Source organism: Dendrobates tinctorius, unplaced genomic scaffold (genome assembly GCF_039654945.1).
Source record: "Dendrobates tinctorius isolate UK_male_01 unplaced genomic scaffold, ASM3965494v1 ptg000034l, whole genome shotgun sequence".
NCBI lineage: Eukaryota > Metazoa > Chordata > Amphibia > Anura > Dendrobatidae > Dendrobates > Dendrobates tinctorius.
In genome coordinates, this window is record NW_027361702.1 from 9,692,341 (window position 1) to 9,713,768 (window position 21,428).

A 21,428-nucleotide genomic window follows, 5' to 3' on the forward strand; every position below is an offset into this window, starting at 1 on the left:
ATTACATGGGATGGAGGCCTCTCATATATTACACGGGATGGAGGCCTCTCATATATTACACGGGATGGAGGCCTCATATAACACTGGATGGAGGCCTCTCATATATTACATGGGATGGAGGTGTCTCATATATTACATGGGATGAAGGCTTCTCATATATTACACGGGATGGAAGCCTCTCATATATTACATGCGATGGGAGGCCTCTCATATATTACACGGGATGGAGGCCTCTCATATATTACATGGGATGGAGGCCTCTCATATAATACATGGGATAGAGACCTCTCATATATTACACGCGATGGAGGCCTCTCATATATTACACGGGATGGAGGCCTCTCATATATTACACGTAATGGAGGCTTCTCATATATTACACGCGATGGAGGCCTCTCATATATGACACGGGATGGAGGCCTCTCACATACTAAACGGGATGGAGGCCTCTCATATATTACACAGGATGGAGGCCTCTCACATATTACACGCGATGGAGGACTCTCATATATTACAAGGGATGAAGGCCTCTCATATATTACACAGGATGGAGGCCTCTCATATATTACATGGGATGGAGGCCTCTCATATATTACAAGGGATGAAGGCCTCTCATATATTACATGGGATGGAGGCCTCTCATATATTACACGGGATGGAGGCCTCTCATATATTACATGGGATGGAGGCCTCTCATATTTTGCACAGGATGTAGGCCTCTCATATATTACACGGAATAGTGGCCTCTTATATATTACATGGGATGGAGGCATCTTACATGTTACACTGTTACACAGGATGGAGGCTTCTCAATATATTACACAGGATGGAGGCCTCTCCTATATTACACAGGATGAAGGCTTCTCATATATCATACAGGATGGAGACCTCTCATATATTACACGAGATGAAGGCTTCTCATATATTACACGGGATGGAGACCTCTCATACATTAAACAGGATGGAGGCCTCTCATATACTACACGCGATGGAGGCCTCTCATATATTACAAGAGATGGAGGCCTCTCATATATTACACGGGATGGAGGCCTCTCCTGTATTACACAGGATGGAGGCCTCTCCTATATTACACGGGATGAAGGCTTCTCATATATTACACAGGATGGAGGCCTCTCCTATATTACACGGGATGAAGGCTTCTCATATATTACATGGGATGGAGACCTCTCATATATTACACGGGATCAAGGCTTCTCATATATTACATGGGATGGAGACCTCTCACATATTACACAGGATGGAGGCCTCTCATATATTACACGCGATGGCGGTGTCATGATCCCAGTGCAGGTTTTGACCTGCACATCAGGGGTTATTGTCTTGAGACCAGTGCAGGCTTTGACCTGCACGCCTGGGGTTAATTATTGTTGCCTCTCTTTGGTTCAAGGAAAGCTTCTTATAGCCCTGGGAAACTCCAATCCCCGTCAGTTATACTTTTGCCTTTGGCCGAGTGTGGTGACCCCTGTGTGCCTGTGCTTTCTGATTGTCTTCTAGCTTGCTTATATGGTTCTGACCCGGTTCTGTCCCCTGTTGTGAGTTTGTCTCTTGATTCTGTACTGTGTATCTGCTTCTCTGGTTTCTGACTCATTGCCTAGGTCCTGACTATTCTCTGATTGCCCCTCTTGTACTGTGCTGCTATCTCCGTGTATGACTCATTGCTTACGTTCTGATTACTCTCTGCTTATCCCTCTGGTACCGTGCCGCCCTCTCCGAGTATGACCCCCCATTTGTCTGACTTGAGGATCCCTGTAGTAGAATCCTGCATTCATCTCCAGCAGGATGCTAAGCCCCGCCCCCTGCGGTCACATGATCCTAGGTCCTTCGCTGCTTGCTACTTTCAGCATCCCAGGTCCTGTCTGCCTGAGCATTCCTTGCAGTATCTGACCCTGGGCCCTCCCGCAGTGTGGGTGAGTCACCCTGTTCAGCAGTGGCAGTTCGGACCCTGACAGGAGGCCTCTCATATTTTACAAGAGATGGAGGCCTCTCATATATTACACAGGATGGAGGTCTCTCGTATATAATACCCAGGATGGAAGCTTCTCATATATTACACGCGATGGAGGCCGCTCGTATATTAGACGGAATTGGTGGCCTCTCCTATATTAAACGGGATGGAGCCATATTGAATAACACTGATCTGATTGATGTCCGCTTTTTTCTGTTTTTTATGCTGCAGACAGTCCTCAAAGTCGTGCAAATGCTGCGGTCGCACTGTGGACTGACTCAATACAGTAATTTCGGTGGGAAAATACTGCACAGTTTAAAAAAAAATCCAGAAAAATAGATATTTCAGGAGAGCTAACGGGTCCACTTTAAAGCTACTAACCTTTGGCTAATGTAGATGTGTCCTCTTCTATTTCTTGAAAAGGATGTTGGGTGAGGAAAGCTTGGGCAGACTCAAGTACAGAATATATGTAGGGACCTCGAGACTTCACCTCTTCCATAAAGAGCTGTGGTTATGGTGAAAAGAGCAGGACACAAAAGCAAAATGTTAAAGCATGTAGTAACTTAGTGTCGAGGGCACTTCAGAAGGTGGGAAGGGAAGCAAAAAGATTTATTTTTTTATTTGTTTTTTTTTCATTTGTAACGTTTAAGCACTCTTAGGGGATGTTCACACTGCATCTTTTTCCACTATATTTTGCGTGAAAAATTTTGCAAAAAAAAACAACAACAAAAAAACACTGAAAGACGCATGAAAGAATGAACATATTCACATAGTCATTTCAATGCAAAGATGATTTGCTGATCATATGTTCAGGCTTTCAAGAGGCGCCAAGCATTTAACAGAAGTAACACGACTGTTCTTTGGGTTTTTTCCATTAAGACGCTCGGCACTTTACAATACAAGTCAATGAGAAGGGTCGAAAAGTGTAGGAAGACATCCAGGGTTTTTCTTTTTCTTGCATTTCTGGTATAAAAGTGCTAACGTTTACCTAATTTTTTTGAAGCTCAAAAACCATCTGGAAAACACTATAAAGAAAGGATGGAGAAACATTGAAAGAAACATCAGAAAAAAAAATTGCTAAAGATGCTTCGTATGTACAAAACTCTATTAAATAGAAGAGTTTCCTGAAGTGTCTTCTGCTTCCAAAATGGATGGTTTGGACCAAAATGGTACCGGTGTCATAAGTGTTTTGCATCAGTGTGTCATCAGTGTTTTTTATATAAGGATACATAAATAAATAAAAACATCTTCTATCCTTTGCAATGTTAATCACGGACAGCACACATATTGTACACAGATGCCATTCGTGTGCTGAAAAGATGGTAACAAATTGCAAGCTTTCGAGACTACGCAGGTCTATTCATCAGGCTAGACTAATACAACATCTGAAGAATCACATATTTATACACAACACAGCACAGAAATAACGCAATAGATAAGACAAGTGATGTGAAGCGGAATAGTCATTGTGGGAGAGGGATAAGCATAAATATTGGAGCAGTTCATAGATAAGCAGTGTGAAGGTTTTATTGCCCTCTGATTGCCGGTCTGGTTCTGTGTTGTGATGACCCCAGAAGGTCTGAGGTTCAAATTCCTTAATTGATGTAAAAAGACATAAAGCCATGCGACACATTAATACCTGCACTGAATGTGTTGAAATTTTTCATAAATTTGTATTCAGAGATTCTTCTCTCTCTCTGAGACTTGAAGTTACCTTTTAATACAAGTAATTTAATGTCCATCATGCTATGACCAGGGATACAAAAATGTTTTGCCACAGGTAGACCCATTCTTTTTTCTCTTATTGTGTGGCCATGAGAATTCATCCTTGTTCTCAGTTTTTGCCCTGTCTCCCCCACATACAGAACCCCAGTCGGAGATTTAGTATAAATAATTAAGTACACCACATTAGATGTGATGCAGCTGAAAGTACCAGGGATCTTGTAGTGCTGATGTGAGTTGGGGATCGTTATCTTGTCCGTGGTCATTATAAATGGACAGGTTTTACATTTTTTCTGGTTGCAAGGAATGGTTCCTGCAGCTGTTGGGAGCTTCTGACAATTATGCTTCTTAGATTTGGGGGCTGCCTAAAACACAGCAGTGGGGGGTCTGGAAAAATGGATTGTTATCGGGAATCTTTTTGTAGTAAAGGTTATAATTTCCGTGCAGCTCCCCTTAACACCTCCAGATTTGGATTGTAGGTGACTACTAGAGGCATCCGGTTATTCTCTTCTTTAGCTTTGTAATGTAGCAGGTGATTCCTTGATATTCTGGTGGCCCTTGTAATTTGGTTTTCAATTGTTCTTGGATGGTAACCCTGATTAAAAAAGGTTTTTCTGAGGCGACCAAGGTGTTCATCTCTATCCATGGGGTTGGAACATATACTATTGTATCTGATGGCTTGGCTGTAGATAATAGAGTTGTGTTTTGGATCGAAACTGTCCCATTTAAGGTATGTTGGACGGTCGATTGGCTTCTGATACAGGGATGTCTCTATTTCATTGTCTTTTAGCTTAATGATGGTGTCTAAAAAGTTAATTTCAGTGCTGGAATAGTTGAGTGTTAAGTTGATGGTGGAATGAAATTGATTAAACTGTTCGTGGAATGTCTTTAGCTGTTGTTCAGACACCGTCCAGATGATTAATATATCATCAATGAAGCGGTAGTAGGTCAGAGGCCTGATGGGACATGTGGACAAAAAGTCGCTTTCAAGCTTGGCCATGAAAAGATTTGCATACTGTGGAGCCATTTTACTTCCCATAGCTGTGCCAGTCTCCTGTAAATAGATATTATTGTCAAATTCAAAGTAATTGTGGGTGAAGATAAATTTTGTGAGTTTCACCACAGAATTCGCATCATTCCCGGTGTTTTCCATGAAGACTTTGCAGGCATTTAATCCATCCTGGTGTGGGATATTAGAGTACAAAGATTCCACATCCATGGTGGCCAGGATGGTTCCTTCTGGTAGAGGACCTATTGCTGCTAGTTTATTCAATAGGTCAGTTGTGTCCTGAATGTAGCTGGGTATATCCTTTACCAGGGGTTTAAGAATACCCTCTACCCATCCAGATACCTGCTCAGTAATGAAATAATCGGCCTCCCTGGATTTCCAGATTTGTGGATTTTGGGAAGCATGTAGAATGTCCCTATTCTTGGACTCTCTGGTATGAGGTCAGGTCAGGTATCTCTCTCCCACAATGACTATTCCGCTTCACATCACTTGTCTTATCTATTGGGTTATTTCTGTGCTGTCTTGTGTATAAATATGTTATTCTTCAGATTTTGTATTAGTCTAGCCTGATGAAGAGACCTGCGTAGTCTCGAAAGCTTGCAAATTGTTACCATCTTTTCAGTTAGCCATTAAAAGGTATCAACCACTGAGGACTCTCAATTCTAAATATTCTTCTATCTACTGGCTAACATGGTACAAAGATATATATATATATATATCTTTCCTGTATTCCTGTGCTGGGAATTTAATTCATCCTGCTTGAAAAAAAAAACAGACACCTCTCTGTGATTTTGTACGGTCATACGGTCCGTGAAGAAACACAGGCATGTGAACGTCTCCATAGACTATAATGGGTGCATGTATCCGTAAAAAACATGTTTGTGCAACACTGACATCTGAATGATACCTTAATCTGTAACTAAAAGATCGGAGCATAATGTGATCGAATAGATGAATCACTGATTCTCACCTCCTAACTAAGACCCCATTCAGACGTCAGTGTTTAAACACGAATGTGGAAAAAGGGCTACTGTTGTCCATCAGTGTTCTGGATCAGTGTGAGATCAGTGTTCGGTACTTGTGTTTGTTTTTCAGTGTGTAATCAGTGTATGGTCTGTTTTTCAGCTTTTCTCTGTGCCATCAGTATATGGTCCGTGTGTCATCAGTGTTTGGTCCGTGTGTCCATTTTTCAGTGTGTCACTAGTATTGATAGAACATACATCTTCAATTTCAGGCCTAACCGAGGAAAGATATGCATATTTTTTCGTAATTCTAACACATGCCTATAAGCCCCAAATCAATATTGGCTAGATCACTAACTACAGCAATGTCACGTTTGTTCTTTGGGTAACGGTAAAATCCTGATAAAAAATATGACAGAGATATTGATCTCCTGTGAGCATCAGGAGTGAAGATATTGAGAATGTTGGAAATATAATTTTCTGAAACTGAAGCCCCATCCCACGACCAGTCTTGCTATGTGTCAAAGGTAGGTGTGTGGGTGTAATTTAGGTGCTGACAAAAGTTCAAGTTATGACCTGTGTTTCTGCAAAGAGATACGTATCAATGTATGGGTGATTCCCATCCACTGGACATTTCCAATCAAAGTGCTCTCTTTCGCTAGCTGAGACATCTCTGTGACCAGTCTAGTAAGTTTCTTTTATTTCTCCTTTACTTTATGTAATTGTATATGCTATATTGTTTTATCCCCTTTGTAAAATCTTTTTTATATTTTTTATTAACACTGCCTATCGTTCTGGATAAAATATAAAATGTAATAGTTTTGTTCCTTTTGTTCTGTAAACCGCACCCCTGAAGCCATACACTATCTATAACGGAATCCAATCGGCCGTAAAACGATTAGTGGTGGCAGCGAGTAGTTCTTGGGTTATTGTGGAGTTAGCAGTGACCATACCAGGGTATATATAAATTCCATTCATTGTAATATGAGGGTATATACCATATGCTCACTGTTAGTTTTGCAATAACCAGCCTATTAGTGGAAACAGCATGCGACCTCCTCCAATAATTGACAGTCAATCATGTAATTTTCTGGATGATAGGGGCAGCAGGGATCTGTTTGTGGCAATAAGATAACAGTGAGTGGATCTGCGCTATCTCTCAGGCTGTGATCCTTGATTATTGGTGGCAGCGGTGGGATTCTGTGTGATCTCTCTGGTGTCATCCTTGACAATTGATGGCAGTGGTGGGATTTTGGCGATCTCTCCAGTGTCATCCCTTAATAAGTCTTAGAATTGTACATGTATAGTATATGCATACATACACAAATACATACTATATACAATCCATATAGATATACCCAGTTTTTATGCAACCCACACACCATATACTCTATATACCCACATATACATACTAACCTTCTTTGTTAGATTTTGCACTCATCACGTCTAAGGTTCTTCTTTCCACCCTCTCGGTACAGTCGAAGAGGGGGTCAGACATCACAAAGAGGACATGGACACAGTAAAGACAGGACAGAAGTATTTCTGTGCTTTGAGCCTAACCATTTCATTTCCCTTTCAACTTCTGACCCAACACTGGCAGGAAGCCATGCGTGACATTTTGGGATTATGGAGCATGCACGGCACAAACTGTAAGAAATGCTCTGCATCCTCCATTCTTTTCATGAAGGGTTGCAGAAGCAGGAGGCCCTTTTGTGGATGGGGTCCCTAGGGAAATGCCTAGTTTGCTTCCCTCTTCCCCAATGCTGGCCTTGGGTAATTTGCATCTCTGTCTTTCATGGCTATGGGTGTGGAGCTGCAGAATCAGACTAAAACTGCTGAGCTACTTCCATAACTCTCTCAGAATTAAGAAAGAACTATGGAAACAGCTTATTCAGCCATTTCATGCGGATTCTGTAGCTCCACCTTCAGTGGTTGAAGCTGGGTGGAGTTATTCCAGTCTTAGTAATGAAAGACTGAGAGGATAACAACACCAAATAGGAATATTCCATGCAATTTAACGATGATAGAACTTCTTGATAACTCACCAGATGTTTATCCTTTGCCTGCTCCACCATAATTAGGTCACCTCGCAAGGGAAGCTGGGCTGACAAATCTTCATCCTTCTGCCCTAGCCAGTCAATGATCTCTTGGAGTGGTGGTTGCAACTTTAGGGTGGGATCTGAAAATGCTTCCAGACGAGCTCTAAAGAGAAGTCAGGCAAATAATTTAGTAGATAAGTCTTCCCTGGTACAATAATACTATTTGTCAACATATTATAATGTGAAATATCAGAATTCTATTTTTCCAATGAGCTTAGTATAAAAACATGAAACAATAAATACGAATTTTTGTTACTGGACTGGAAAGTATAATATATGGGAGATTTTACACACAGTTGGCCCGATTCATCATTTGCAATTTTTTAGTCACTTTTCTTTTTTATCTTGTGATATCCACTGATGTTTTTTTTAGTGCCAAATTCATTTGGGTCATGCATTTTCTCCAAAATAAAAAGAACTCTTCATTTTTGTCTTTAACCTGTTTTGTGCCATTTTCGCACAAAACATTGCAAAATAAGCAGCAAAATAACAGGCACACATAAAATCACTCCAGAGGTTAACTACGGAAAAGGGTAGGAACATTCACAAAAAGTTTTGCAACTTTCAAAAAGTCGCAAATGATAAACCAGGCGAAAAGATCTGCAAACCCTAAACTGTGCCCACAGTGGCAAACTAAAGGAAGAAACAAACACATTAAAAAGTACCCTAAAAAAAGACACAAATGTCAAGATGAGTATGGTGCAAACTAAAAAAGATGAAAAACACTTAAAATATGACAAAATAAAATAAGCACAAATGTAATAATGAAGAGAGAGTTTTTTGAAAACCACCATGGTTTTTTGTGAAGTCTTTTTTTATTAAAACATTCAAAGGGAATGGGAATTGGGAAGAAAAGGCTTACATGACTCCTGCCCATAAGATCAACTTCTGGCTTTGGATCGAAGAACTACATAAAAAAACGGCAGTGGTGTTTTTCCAAAAACGCTGTGTGTGAAACTGCCCAAAAGGCAATTTGCCAAAATAATTTATTTCAACACATTGAAAACAATGGAAAATGTTCATAAAAAGTTATCAGTTAAACATAAAAAAAGGTTCTATAGTCTTTTTAAATTTGTCTATTTTGGTAAAAAAAAAAAAAAGACAAAAAGAAAAGGGAACTCACACACTGGAATAAATAGGCTTCAATGGATCCATCTATTGTTACAATAAAATAAAATAAAAAAAAAAAAGTAAGAAAAATTTAAAAAGTAATAACAAATTTAGGGTTGGTCACCCTCTGCTACTCTAGCACTGCCTCTCCACCACTGCCCTTGGGCTTTATTGACAAGCAGAAGGGATGACATCATGACTAAAGCATATTTAGTCACGGTATCCAAACACTGGGCTCAGAGGGGATTCCAGTGATTGTCTGCATCGGTCACGTGTTTTGTAGTGGTTTTGTTACCACTGCAACCTGTAACAAAGAACAGGGGCAGCAGTGGAGAGCCAGTGCTGGAGTAGCAGAGGGTGCTCCTCATTTAATTATTTTTGCCTAGAGCAAGAAAAATGATAATATATACCATGTATAATTATATTAATATTCCTGGAAAACCTTTTAAAATTTAAAAGAATACTTATATTATTTGAGAACTGTGATTCCTTCTTCACATCAATTATCACGACTTCTTACTTTGCCAACAAGGAACCGTGTAACCCCTTATCAAATTTTCCAATTCTGACCACTGTTACTTTATAAGGTAATAACTCTGTAAGACTTCAATGGATCTCACTGATTCTGAGAATGTTTTCTCATGGCATATTGTACTTCTCGTTAGTGGCAAAATTAGGTCAATAAGACTTGCATTTATGTATGAAAAATATTGGAAATTTGCGGAAAAAAATTAAAAATTCACAGTTTTTGAACTTTGAATTTTTATGCCCTTAAAATAGATTGTTATACCACTAAGAATAACTAATATATAACATTTGCCACATGTCTACTTTACATCAGCATCATTTCTGAAACATATTTTTCGGTAGGAAGTTAGAAGGGTTAAAAAGTTATCAGCAATTTTTCATTTTCCGAACAAAAATTACAAAACCAATTTTTTTCTAGGAATACATCACATTGTAAGTGACGTTGAGAGACTTATGTTACAGAAAATACCCAAAAGGTATTCGATTTGGAAAAACTACGCCCCTCAAAGTGCTCCAAACCACATTGAAGAAGTTTATTAACTCTTTAGGTGCTTCACAGGAATTAAAGCAAGGTGGAAGGAAAAAAAAAACAAATTTTATTTTTCCCACAAAAATGTTGCTTCAGTCTCAAAGTTTTCATTCTTGCGAGGGTAGTAGGAGAAATTTTACCCCAAAATTCGGATGGTATGTGGTGGAAAACTACTACTTGGGCGCACGGCAGGGCTCAGAAAGGTAGGAGCACCAAGTGACTTTTGGAGCACAAAATTGTCTGGAATAGATAGCGAACGCCATGTCATGTTTGGAGAGCCCTAGATGTGCTTAAACAATGGAAACCTCCCACAAGTGACATCATTTTGAAAACTAGACACCTCAAACAATTTATCTTTCGATGTGGTGAGCATCTTGAACCCAGAGGTGCTTCACAGAATTTTATAATTTTGAGGTGTGAGCTAAAAAAAACACATTCCTCACCTCCCCCCCCAAAAAATTGCTTTAGCCCAACTTTTTATTTTCACAAGGATAACAAGGGAAAACAGCCCACAAAATTGGAGTATTATGATGCCCCATATTTCAACATGTCAGTGACCATTTTTAACACTCAGGCAATTTACAAAATTGTTTAACATTGGGATGAGTAAAATGTTGCTTTGGCCCCAAGTTTTTAATTTTTAAATGGGTAGCAGAAGAAAATGAACAGTGCAATTTGTTACAATATTTCTCCAGAGTGCTTTGATACCCAAAATGTGGTCAAAAACTACTTTTGAGGCACAGTGCAAAGCACAAAAGGGAAGAGGAGCCATATAGGAGTTCAGATTTTGCTGCACTGGTTTGAGGGTGTCACGTCACATTGGCAGAGCCCCTGAGGTGCCAGAACAACAGAACCCCCCCATAACTTTACAAACTACATCCCCCCATGAATTCATCTAGTGGTGCAGTGATCATATTGACACCACATGTGCCTCACAGAATTTTATACCATCGGGTGGTGAAGAACAAATTAATACATTTCCACTAAAATATGTTTTTAATTTTTATAAGAGCAAGTAGGAAAAAAACACCCAAAGCAACATGTTATTTAACGTATACATTATTTTTCATTTTTTATTCCACATTTTTCCATTTTTTGCAGGATGGAGCAAGGCGCTTTAGAGTTGGTTTGGTGAACTGGGGCTTCTGTCCTTGTGGGGTGCACTTATATTGTACTGGGCAGCCCCGGGGCCAGTGTTAGGGAGAGGCAGACCACTGTGCCTGCCCCTGTCATGCTGTGCCAGCAGCGTAGCTGATGAGTCCAAGCAGAACCTGGTCCAGCGCGGGGAACGGGGAGGAGAGGCAAGTATTGTATGTGTGTACTATGTGTGTACTGTGTGTGTATGAATGTGTATATATGTGTATGTGTGTACTGTGGGCCTGCATTATACTATGTGTGTGTGGGGACTGCTTTATACTATGTGTGTGTGGGGGCTGCATTATGCTGTGTTTGTGGGGGTGGCTGCATTATACTGTGTGTGGGGGAGGCTGCATTATACTGTGTGTGCATGTGTGGGGGCTGTATTATACTGTGTGGGGGGCTAAACTATACTATGTGTTTAGGGGAAGCTGCATTATACTGTGTGTGGGGGGCTGCACTATTCTCTGAGGGGGCTGAACTATACTCTGAAGGGGAAGCACTATACTCTGAAGGGGATGCACTATAATCTGAGGGGGGTTGCAATATACTCTCAGGGGGCTGCAGTATGCCCTGAGGGGGCTACATTATATCATGAGTGGGCTGCATTATACCCTGACGAGGCTGCATTATACCCTGAGGGGCCTGCATTATACTGTGTGTGGGGGGCTGCACTATTCTCTGAGGGGGCTGCACTATACTCTGAAGGGGATGCACTATACTCTGAGGGGGGCTGCATTATACTCTGAGGGGGATGCATTATACTGTGTGTGTGCGTGGGGCTGCAGTATACTGTATGAGGGGGGATGCAGTATACTCTAAGAAAGGGGCTGCAGTGTACTCTGAGGGTGGCTGCATTATACTCTATCAAGGACAATGGGAGTGCAATATACTGTATGGTAGCTACATTATACTGTATCGAGGACTATCTGTCCCCATCATTCTTCCTCAGCCGGTGTAAAAAAACTCGGGAAACAAGCGTCGAAAGACTTCAATATTGTCAATCATGTTCGTTCAACAGCCTGAACTTAGCGCAGGTGAATACAACAGAAATGTTTCTGTGTGATGGCGCAATATGTGAGCATTTAGGGCCCTACTTTAAACTTTTGACCAGGGCCGGTTTTAGACAAAGTGGGGCCCTGGTCAGCCCGCCTGACCTAATAGTATGAGCATCATTAATGGGCTCTAAGCCAAACACTGTGCATCACATGTACATGTGTGACTGCACCCTATACAAGCCTCATCTATGGTTATTTTTTACTAGGCAGCCACCCCTCCATGAATTGGTAGGTTTGTGAGTGGCTGTTTCCATGTATTTTGCACTTGTGCTGCCCCCCCGCCTTTATTATGGGGGTCTGCTGCAATCTGTTTGTACATTTGTCATCTGACTTGGTGTTGGTAAGGCTGTTTCTTTTTCTGGTATGTTTTTTTAATTTACATCCTTTAGTGAGCTGTTGTCAAAACTGCAGTCAAGCGATGCAGGAGAGGAGCAGAGCAGTGCTGGAAACGGCAGAAGACGGCAATCGGTAAGCATGTTAGTACACTCATTACTGCTTACTAACAAAGAAAGCCAAGAACGCTGGAGAGATCCTTTAAATACGTAGATATCTTAGACAGCAATCTTACTTTGAAAATCCATATCGGAATATCTGCATAATCCTGACGTCACTATGAGCAATTTATGAGTCCTGAATGCTGACTGTAATATCAAATGAGAAATATTTTTACAGGGATTCTAATGTGGATTTTCAGAGTGGGTGCACCAATGTCATTAGAGATCTATTATTTAATAATGTATACAGGTCGTAGTGTGAAACTGGGTGACAAATCTACTTCATAGGGAATATGTCATCTTTACTTTTACCCCCTTTCTGATGTAGGATGCAATAGTGCATCCTGCAGTGACCGTAGCCAGCTCAATCAATGGCAGTGGCATTTAAATGGTGATTGCTGGTGTGCATGCGCATCGTCTCCCATCCACCCTAACCCTCTGAAATGTGGGATGTTATCACTAGGTGTGGCTGGGTCGTTACGGTAGTATTGCAGTGTACAAAATAAATGATTTAGGGGACTAAAAATAAAGTAAAAAAAAGTAAATATATATTCAAATCGCCACGCACCCTTTTTCTTTCTGCTTTTAAAAATAAAAAAATAAAGGCTTAGTAGCCAGTGTAAAAATAATATTTACTATTTTGGATGCTTTTACTGAAATGTAAATAGTAAAATTAAAAAAAAATGCAGCAATTTCTTAAAAGAAAATAATAATTATATATACCGTATATATATACACTAGATGGAGGTCCGATGCTATTGCATCGGGAGGGCGGTAATGTCACTATGGGGGCAGGCTTTGCAGCGTTGAGTATCTACCCCCCCATGTGCTCACCCACCTATCCACTCTCTCTTTCCCCATGTGCTGACTTCTCCCGTCTGTGCTTTCTTCTTTGACCTGTCTACCCTATGTGCAATCCCCCTTGTCTGCTGTCTCTCTCTTTCCTGTGCTGTGTTCTCCCCTCACATGCTGTCCCGTTTGAGCAGTCTCCCCCTGTGCTCTGTTTCTCTCACCCCTGTGCGCTTTCTCTATCCCCCATCTGCTGTCTTCTCCTCTCATGTCATCTCTGACCTTTCCCGACACCTACGCACTGCAGTGCTTTGCTCTGCCCTCAACAGGTATGCCTGCGCAGGAGCGCGGAGCCTGGAGTCATGATGCAAGCAAGAGGGTGTTGTCGCAAGAAGATGAGAGGCACCATACCTAGACCTGTGACACCCATCGGACCGGACCGTATTGGTCCGCCCCCCCGGGTGAGTATAATATTTTTTCTTATCTTGCAGGTCGGACTGAGGACTTATCTGCAGCATTATAGAATGCTGTAGATAAGCCCTGAAAGGCAGCGGCCGCATCTTATAGTGTCCAAAACAGGTGACAGGTTCCCTTTAAGCATTCATTGTATGGTTCTATTTTTATTCAATACAGTTTTTCAGGTGTTCGTCACCTTACAGTTTGTAGAAATGTTTTTTTACTATGTTCATCATTTATTTTTTTATTTTGTGTGCACCTGTCTGATCTCAGCCACCACATACCTGCTTGTTGATTAATAAATATTGTTTGATATTTTACGGTAGTTGATGTATTGACCCTTTTTCGGAGCTTCTTCTGTAGGTTCTACAGCACGGAATGTACACAGTCTCAGGATTGTCCTGTGCCGGCACTGGGAGCAGGTGGGAAATTTGCATACATCTAGTCACATGTCAACTAGACATGCGAGTCCTCACTCAATACATGTCTAGTCGGAATGTGGCCGGAAGTATGTAAATCGCATACGTGCAGTCACATGGCCAACTGCTCCCGGCACCGGCACCAAAGAATCCAGGCAGTGTGGTGTGAGGACTCACAAGTCTGCCGTCACATAGACTGACTGCACACTTGTGCCCCAAGCCTGGATAACCCCTTTATTATCAAAATACACAGGACGCTAACCCTTTAGTGACAGAGCCAATTTGGTACTTAATGACCAAGCCAATTTTTACAATTCTGACCACTGTCATTTTATGAGGTCATAGCTCTGGAATGCTTCAACGTATCCCACTGATTCTGAGGTTGTTTTTTCATGACATATTGTACTTCATGTTAGTGGTAAACTTTCTTCAATATGACTTGCGTTTATTTATGAAAAAATGGGAAATTTGGCAAACATTTAGAAAACTTAGCTTTTTTCAAACTTTTAATTTTTGTACCCTTAAATCGGAGGGTGGTGCCACACAAAATAGTTAATAAACAACATTTCTCACATGTCTACTTTACATCAGCACAATTTTGGAAACATAATTTTTTTCAGTTAGAACGTTATAAGGGTTGAAAGTTGACCAGTGATTTTGTTTTTTCCAACAAAATTTACAAAACCATTTTTTTAGGGACCACCTCACATTTGAAGTGAGTTTTGGGTGTCAATATAACAGAAAAAAAACAAATGTGATAAGATTCTAAAAACTGCACCACTCAAGGTGCGCAAAACCACATTCAAGAAGTTTATTAACCCTTCAGGTGCTCCACGAGAACTAAAGCAATGTGGAAGGAAAAAATAAACATTTCACTTTTTTCACAAAAATGTTATACTTTGGAACCATTTTTTTAATTTTCACCAGGGTAACAGGAGAAAATGGACCTACAAAATTTGTTGTGCATCTTCTCCTGAGTACGCCGATACCCCATATGTGGAGGAAAGCCACTGTTTGGGTGCATGGCAGGGCTCAGAAGGAAGGGACCACAGTTTGACTTTTTGAACGCAAAATTGGCTGGAATCAATGGTGGCGCCATGTCGTGTTTAGAGACCCTATGATGTACCTAAACAGTGGAACTCCCCAATTCTAACTCCAACCCTAACCCAAACACACCCCTAACTCTAATCCCAACCCTGACCACAACCCTAACCCCAACTCACCCCTAACCCTATCCAAACCCTAACCATAATCCCAACCATAACCACAACCAGAACCTTAGCCCAACCCTAACTTTAGCCCAATCCTAACCCTCGTCCCAACCCTAACCCTAGCCAACCCTAACCCTAGTCCAACCTTAACCCTAACTTCAGCCAAACTCTAACTTTAGTCCAACTCTAACCCTAATGGAAAAATGGAAATAAATATATATTTTTTTATTATTTTTACCTAACTAAGGGGATGATAAAGGGGGGTTTGATGTAATATTTTTTTCTTTTGATCACTGTGATAGGGTCTCTCACAGCGATCAAAATGAACCAATAGGAAAAATTTCCTATTTTTGCCAGGTGCCGGCCGTCAGATCTCGGCAGGCACACTGGGCGGAAGAAGATGCCAGCGGCCGGGGGTCTTTACGGGGGGATGCAGGGACTCTGGAGGTACTGGGGGAATCGGGGGACTCCATTTCCCTCTCCTCTGATGTGTGATCACATCAGAGGAGAGAGAAATTAAATGTGAAATCGGACTTTTTTTTTGTGGTCGCCGTTATTCCATTAATAACGGCAACCGCAACACTGGGGTCAGTAAAAACCGACCCGAATCATGTTCTCTGGGGTCTGAGCTACCCCCGGTAGCCGAGACCCCGGAGAAATTCTGACCCTGGGAGGCGCTACACACTTATTTCTCAACGCCGTTAAAAAGCAGCATTGAGGAATAAGTACCCTTAATTGCCGCTGTTAAAAGTATTTTGGCTTTAAAGAAGAAAAATAGTTTGCACCTTTAAAAAAGTGGGACATTTGTTTTTCAGTCACTGATGCTTTACTAAAAAATGGAATATAAACAGATTAAAGCATTTTATGCACCCCAAAATTTTACAAATAAACTACAACTCAGCACGCAAAAAAAACATGGCCTGAAAAATGAAAACATTTGGGATGTCAAAAAATGGCAATACAAAACATCTTATATACAGTATAAAGTTTAGAATTTTTATAAAAAAAGTTTATTTATTTTTGACAGGTGATTGTTATCTCAAAATGAACACAGTAAAAACAAACAAAAAAGACCAATGGTGAAATAGTTCTTTTTTTCAACAATTCACCACACTTGCAATTTTCTTTTTTTAGCTTTCTGAACATTGTAAAGTGAATGGTGTCATTCAAAAAACTACAACTCAATCAATAACAAAAAAAAAGTTGATAGAAAAATAAAAAAAAGTTAAGGCTCTTGGAAAAATTAAAGGAAAAAATAAATAAATTGCAAAAATAGAAAGTTAGCTGCGACGGGAAGGGATTAAGAGATACTACATTTGTTACAGAATGTAACAAGCACAATTTTTCCAGTGAATATTCACATACGACAGTTTTGTGCAGAAGTATCAGCCACTAAAACATCACTTCCGTTAATCTAAATAGTCGTTAACATTTCTTCAAATAAGTGACATGTTGAACAGTCTCTTATTAGAAGATACATCACAAATATCGTTCCTTCGGGCCGTTAATAACTATGTAATCCTGAGCCATCGTTCACAAACAGTAGAGGAATTGCCAGCAATGGATGTCATGGTACCTTAGGCTGTGAGATCTCTTCTTTATTTCATTCCAGCAGAGGTTCATGTTGATCGAATCCGAGATGTCTGTCTGCTTAGAAAGTAAGAACTGCAAGAGAAAACAAAGGAATGGAATCAAATCCCAAGAAAATGAATATTAATATGCCAAACATATTGTGAAGTTATAACGCATCATTATCATATATTTCCAAAAGTCTTTGAAGGAGTTTCTTACTGGTGGATGAATCTCACCTGGAGCGGAGTTAAAAGGTGAAGACATTCCGAGGATGACACAATTAGGAAGAAGACGTGGCAATGCTGGGAAAGGAATGGCAGATGAGTGTGAGAAATGAAAGAGTAAAAACAAGACTTATAAAAAATGGTAAAATACATAGAAGGGAGACTAGAAAGGTATTGGGAGAAGAGAGAGAAAGAACTGTCTTCAGAGCCTAGATGGCCGGTGTCCCCTCCTCCTGCCTTAGGAATGTCACTTGGGGGACTGTAACTCTTGTGCCCTTTTGTAAAGAAACCGGGCTTTGTCCGGGATACATTCCAGTCACTCCCCAATGTTGTCTGCCATATAAACACTGAGCATTTATAGACAAGAGAAAAATGTATCCATGACATGGTACCGACCTCCCGCCGATATCACAACTTACATTTCAACAAATTAACGCATTTTTAGATGATAAAAAAATACACCAAATTTTACCAAATTTTTTTTTTTTTACAATTAAATTTTGCTTTTAAGTTTTGTAGTTCTCCAATGTTTGAAAAGTATGGGTTATCATACAATCAAGGCTTGGGGGGGTCACAGCAGCGTATATTGTCTCATCCCAGAGAATTGGGCCGATAAAGCTAATCACGCTCTGTGATCGTAGTGATGGGATGAAGAGAAGATGGTAAAACAAATTGTCCACCTTCTCCATTCTGTCAGTCCGTGAAAATCGGTGTGATATCATCCAAGGGCCATCAGATTTGTTTCTATTCAGTCACTGACTTGCGTGGCCGAGTTCGGTCTGATAATCGGAGCCAACTAGGACATGCTGCCATTTTTTTTCTTCGACCAGCTCAGTACAAGGTAAATCTTGGACATGCGGACGGCCCCACAGATGAACATTGGTAAAGTACGATCCAATGTTTTTTCTGCATGACCCCTAAGTCTGGAGCTACATTCCAACTTTGGATGCGACACAGAACTGAGAGGTGAATGATCACTACATCGCGGCATAATTCAGGCGAATGGGGTCACATTGTCGGCCCGTCTAGAGTTTTTACAGCTTGCTTGTCGCTGTACCTTAGAGGTGTCGTAATGATCCCCCTCATCACCTGCATTACGTTGCGATGTAGCAGCAACACATAGCAATCTCTGACCGCTCGGTCCTGTGTTGCAGCCAAAGTCGCCACATTGCTGTGGCCTATGGGCTTGTTCACACGTTGGTGTTTTTTTTACATTTTTTCGTGTTTTACATTACCAGTAAAGGCAATGAGATTTCTTAAATGTCCAAGAAAAAAAATCTCATGTACACGCTGCTTATTTTTTCCTTGCAAATTTGAATGTTGACGCCACAGTCACACTATTAGTATGTGGTCAGTATTTTATCTCAGTATTTGTAGCCAAAACCAGGAGAGGAACAATCAGAGGAAAAGTCTAATAGAGACATGTCACCACTTTTGTGTATATCACCCACTCCTGGTTTTGGCTTGTAAAGACTGAAAAGTTTTTTTTCAGATCTGCAGCATGTCCCTTCATTCAGAATTTTACTGTAGCAAAAACGTAGCATAAACTAATGTATTTTACACATTATTTTTCCTGCAAATTATTTTGGCTGCACAAAAACCTCCTGCAAACACTCAGTGTGAACATAACCTTGATGTGTCTCTCTTGATTATGGCAGTGTGACTGGAAGTCTGCACATCAGAGTTATCACAAGTGCGCACTGCTCAGATTCAGCTGTCCTGTAATTACATGGTGATACAGATCTAGCACACTGCTGACACCATGCTTGAGCAGCTTAACCCTATAGATGCTGACATCAAAAGCAACTGTGAAACGTAGATGGTTTACAGAAGGTTAGTGCTTAATCAGATTGTAAAAAAAAGTCAATTTGCTGGAATTTTTTTGGTCGCCTCTAGAGTTGAGCGAAATGGGTCGAAAAATTTCAAAAGTCGCCGACTTTTGGCAAACTCGGGTTTCATGAAACGAAACCCGACCCTAGGATGAGGTCGGCCACGAGGTCGGCGACTTAAGCGCCAAAGTCGCGTTTCAAAAGTTTGTTTTGCGCTCTTTTTCAGCCAATCAGGATCCACGGACACTGTGGGCAACGTGATGACATAGGCAGGGGTCACCACCATCTTTCAGAAGGGCATGCAAGTGATTGGCTTGCTTTGGTGGGCATCACAGGGGGTATAAAAGGGCGTGCACGCCGACCGCCATGTTACTCATGCTGATCTCAGAATAGAGAGAGCTGCTGCTGATGATGATTTTGTAGGGAGAGCGTTAGGCAGGGAAGAAGACACCAAAAACTGCTTCTGCTGCTAGCGATATTGCCTGTACAACACACCAGTCACTGTGTGTGCAGTGCAAGTGGAGGCTATATTTTGCTGGATCAGCGGTGTTGGTTGTTAGGCTGCCTTCTAAGGCTTCCTGACGGCTGCATTGCTGTTTACCCACTGCTCTGCAAACTGCTTTTTTAAAAGCAATCCCAATTTTTTTTTTTGTCCTGGTGAGGTACTGAGCGTGCATTTTTTCACACCATACAGCGGAGCACACTCCTCACACAGTACCGTGTAACGGCTGTTATCACGGCCACAGTGAAGCTATCTGTGTGTCGCTCTGTAAGGATAAGTCGAGGACATGTTCCGTTCTTACAGACCTGCACCTTCTAGTTTTGTCTAGTTTTCAAACAGTTAAATATATTTGCTGTTTGATCACATTCAAAACTATAGAGAGACAGCGTGTGTCAGTCTGTATACTTAAAAAACATGGAGCTTGACAATTTTACGTACACCGGACAGCCGTGTACGTGCACACTCCTCTCTCAGTACCGTGTAACGGCTGTTATCACGGCCACAGTGAAGCTATCTGTGTGTCGCTCTGTAAGGATAAGTTGAGGACATGTTCCGTTCTTACAGACCTGCACCTTATAGTTTTGTCTAGTTTTCAAACAGTTAAATATATTTGCTGTTTGATCACATTCAAAACTATAGAGAGACAGGGTGTGTCAGTCCGTATACTTAAAAAACACGGCGCTTGACAATTTTACGTACACCGGACAGCCGTGTACATGCACGCTCCTCTCGCAGTACCGTGTAACGGCTGTTATCACGGCCACAGTGAAGCTATCTGTGTGTTGTTCTGTAAGGATAAGTCGAGGACTTGTTCCGTTCTTACAGACCTACACTCTAGGGAGATTCCTATTCTGCCCAATTCTATATACACCTTGTAGTTTGTCATACACTAGCCAATTTCTGCCTGTGACATAGCGCTGTGATATTCACTGGGCCTCACACAATCCAAAAGTGTCCAGTGTCCACAAGTGTGTGCTGAAATTCAAAATCTCCGTTATCCTCTAGTCACATTTTTCACACCTGCAACATCCAGCCTGTGACATAGCGCTGTGATATTCAGTGGGCCTCACACAATCCAAAAGTGCCCAGTGTCCACAAGTGTGTGCAGAAATTCAAAATCTCCGTTATCCTCTAGTGACATTTTTCACACCTGCGACATTGAGCCTGTGACATAGCGTTGTGATATTCAGTGGGCCTCACACAATCAAAAAGTGTCCAGTGTCCACAAGTGTGTGCAGAAATTCAAAATCTCCATTATCCTCTAGTGACATTTTTCACACCTGCGACATCGAGCCTGTGACATAGCGCTGTGATATTCAGTGGGCCTCACACAATCCAAAAGTGTCCAGTGTCCACAAGTGTGTGCTGAAATTCAAAATCTCCATTATCCTCTAGTGACATTTTTCACACCTGCGACATCTAGCCTGTGACATAGCGCTGTGATATTCAGTGGGCCTCACACAATCCAAAAGTGTCCAGTGTCCACAAGTGTGTGCAGAAATTCAAAATCTCCCCTGTCCTATAGACACCTTGTACCTTGTTTTACATTACTATATAGTTTGTTGGATTTTGTCTACATTTCTACCAAAAATAAGGAAGGCTGGTGGAAGAGGCCGTGGAATTGGGCGGGGGTTGGCAGCTGGTAATGATGGTGTTGGTGGTGGATCTGATGGTAGTGGCAAAAGCAAAATAGGACCGAATGCAGGAGGTGTTGAGCCTGCGTCATCGTCTGGCTCCACAAGGCCTCGACGGCTTAGTTTTCTAGGAGTTGGCAAACCGCTTTTAAAGCCAGAGCTTCAGGAAAAAGTTTTG

General features: G+C 41.2%; 1 protein-coding gene across 3 annotated transcripts in view; it reads right to left on the reverse strand.

Annotated features, from left to right (window-relative positions):
• The window catches only part of DRP2 (dystrophin related protein 2), a 227,894-nt gene that overhangs the window by 153,782 nt on the left and 52,684 nt on the right, over positions 1–21,428 (reverse strand). The window contains exons 1-5 of one of the 3 annotated variants that reach the window (XM_073573087.1): positions 17,298–17,318; positions 17,066–17,154; positions 8,882–8,913; positions 7,705–7,861; positions 2,348–2,471 (exon numbers count right to left, since the gene is read on the reverse strand). In XM_073573087.1, the coding sequence (XP_073429188.1) occupies positions 2,348–2,471; positions 7,705–7,861; positions 8,882–8,913 (313 nt within the window). In that variant the 5' untranslated portion in view covers positions 17,066–17,154; positions 17,298–17,318. Of the gene's footprint in view, positions 1–2,347; positions 2,472–7,704; positions 7,862–8,881; positions 8,914–17,065; positions 17,155–17,297; positions 17,364–21,428 lie in introns of those variants that run through there. The other 2 variants (XM_073573085.1, XM_073573086.1) reach the window with 2 other exon arrangements.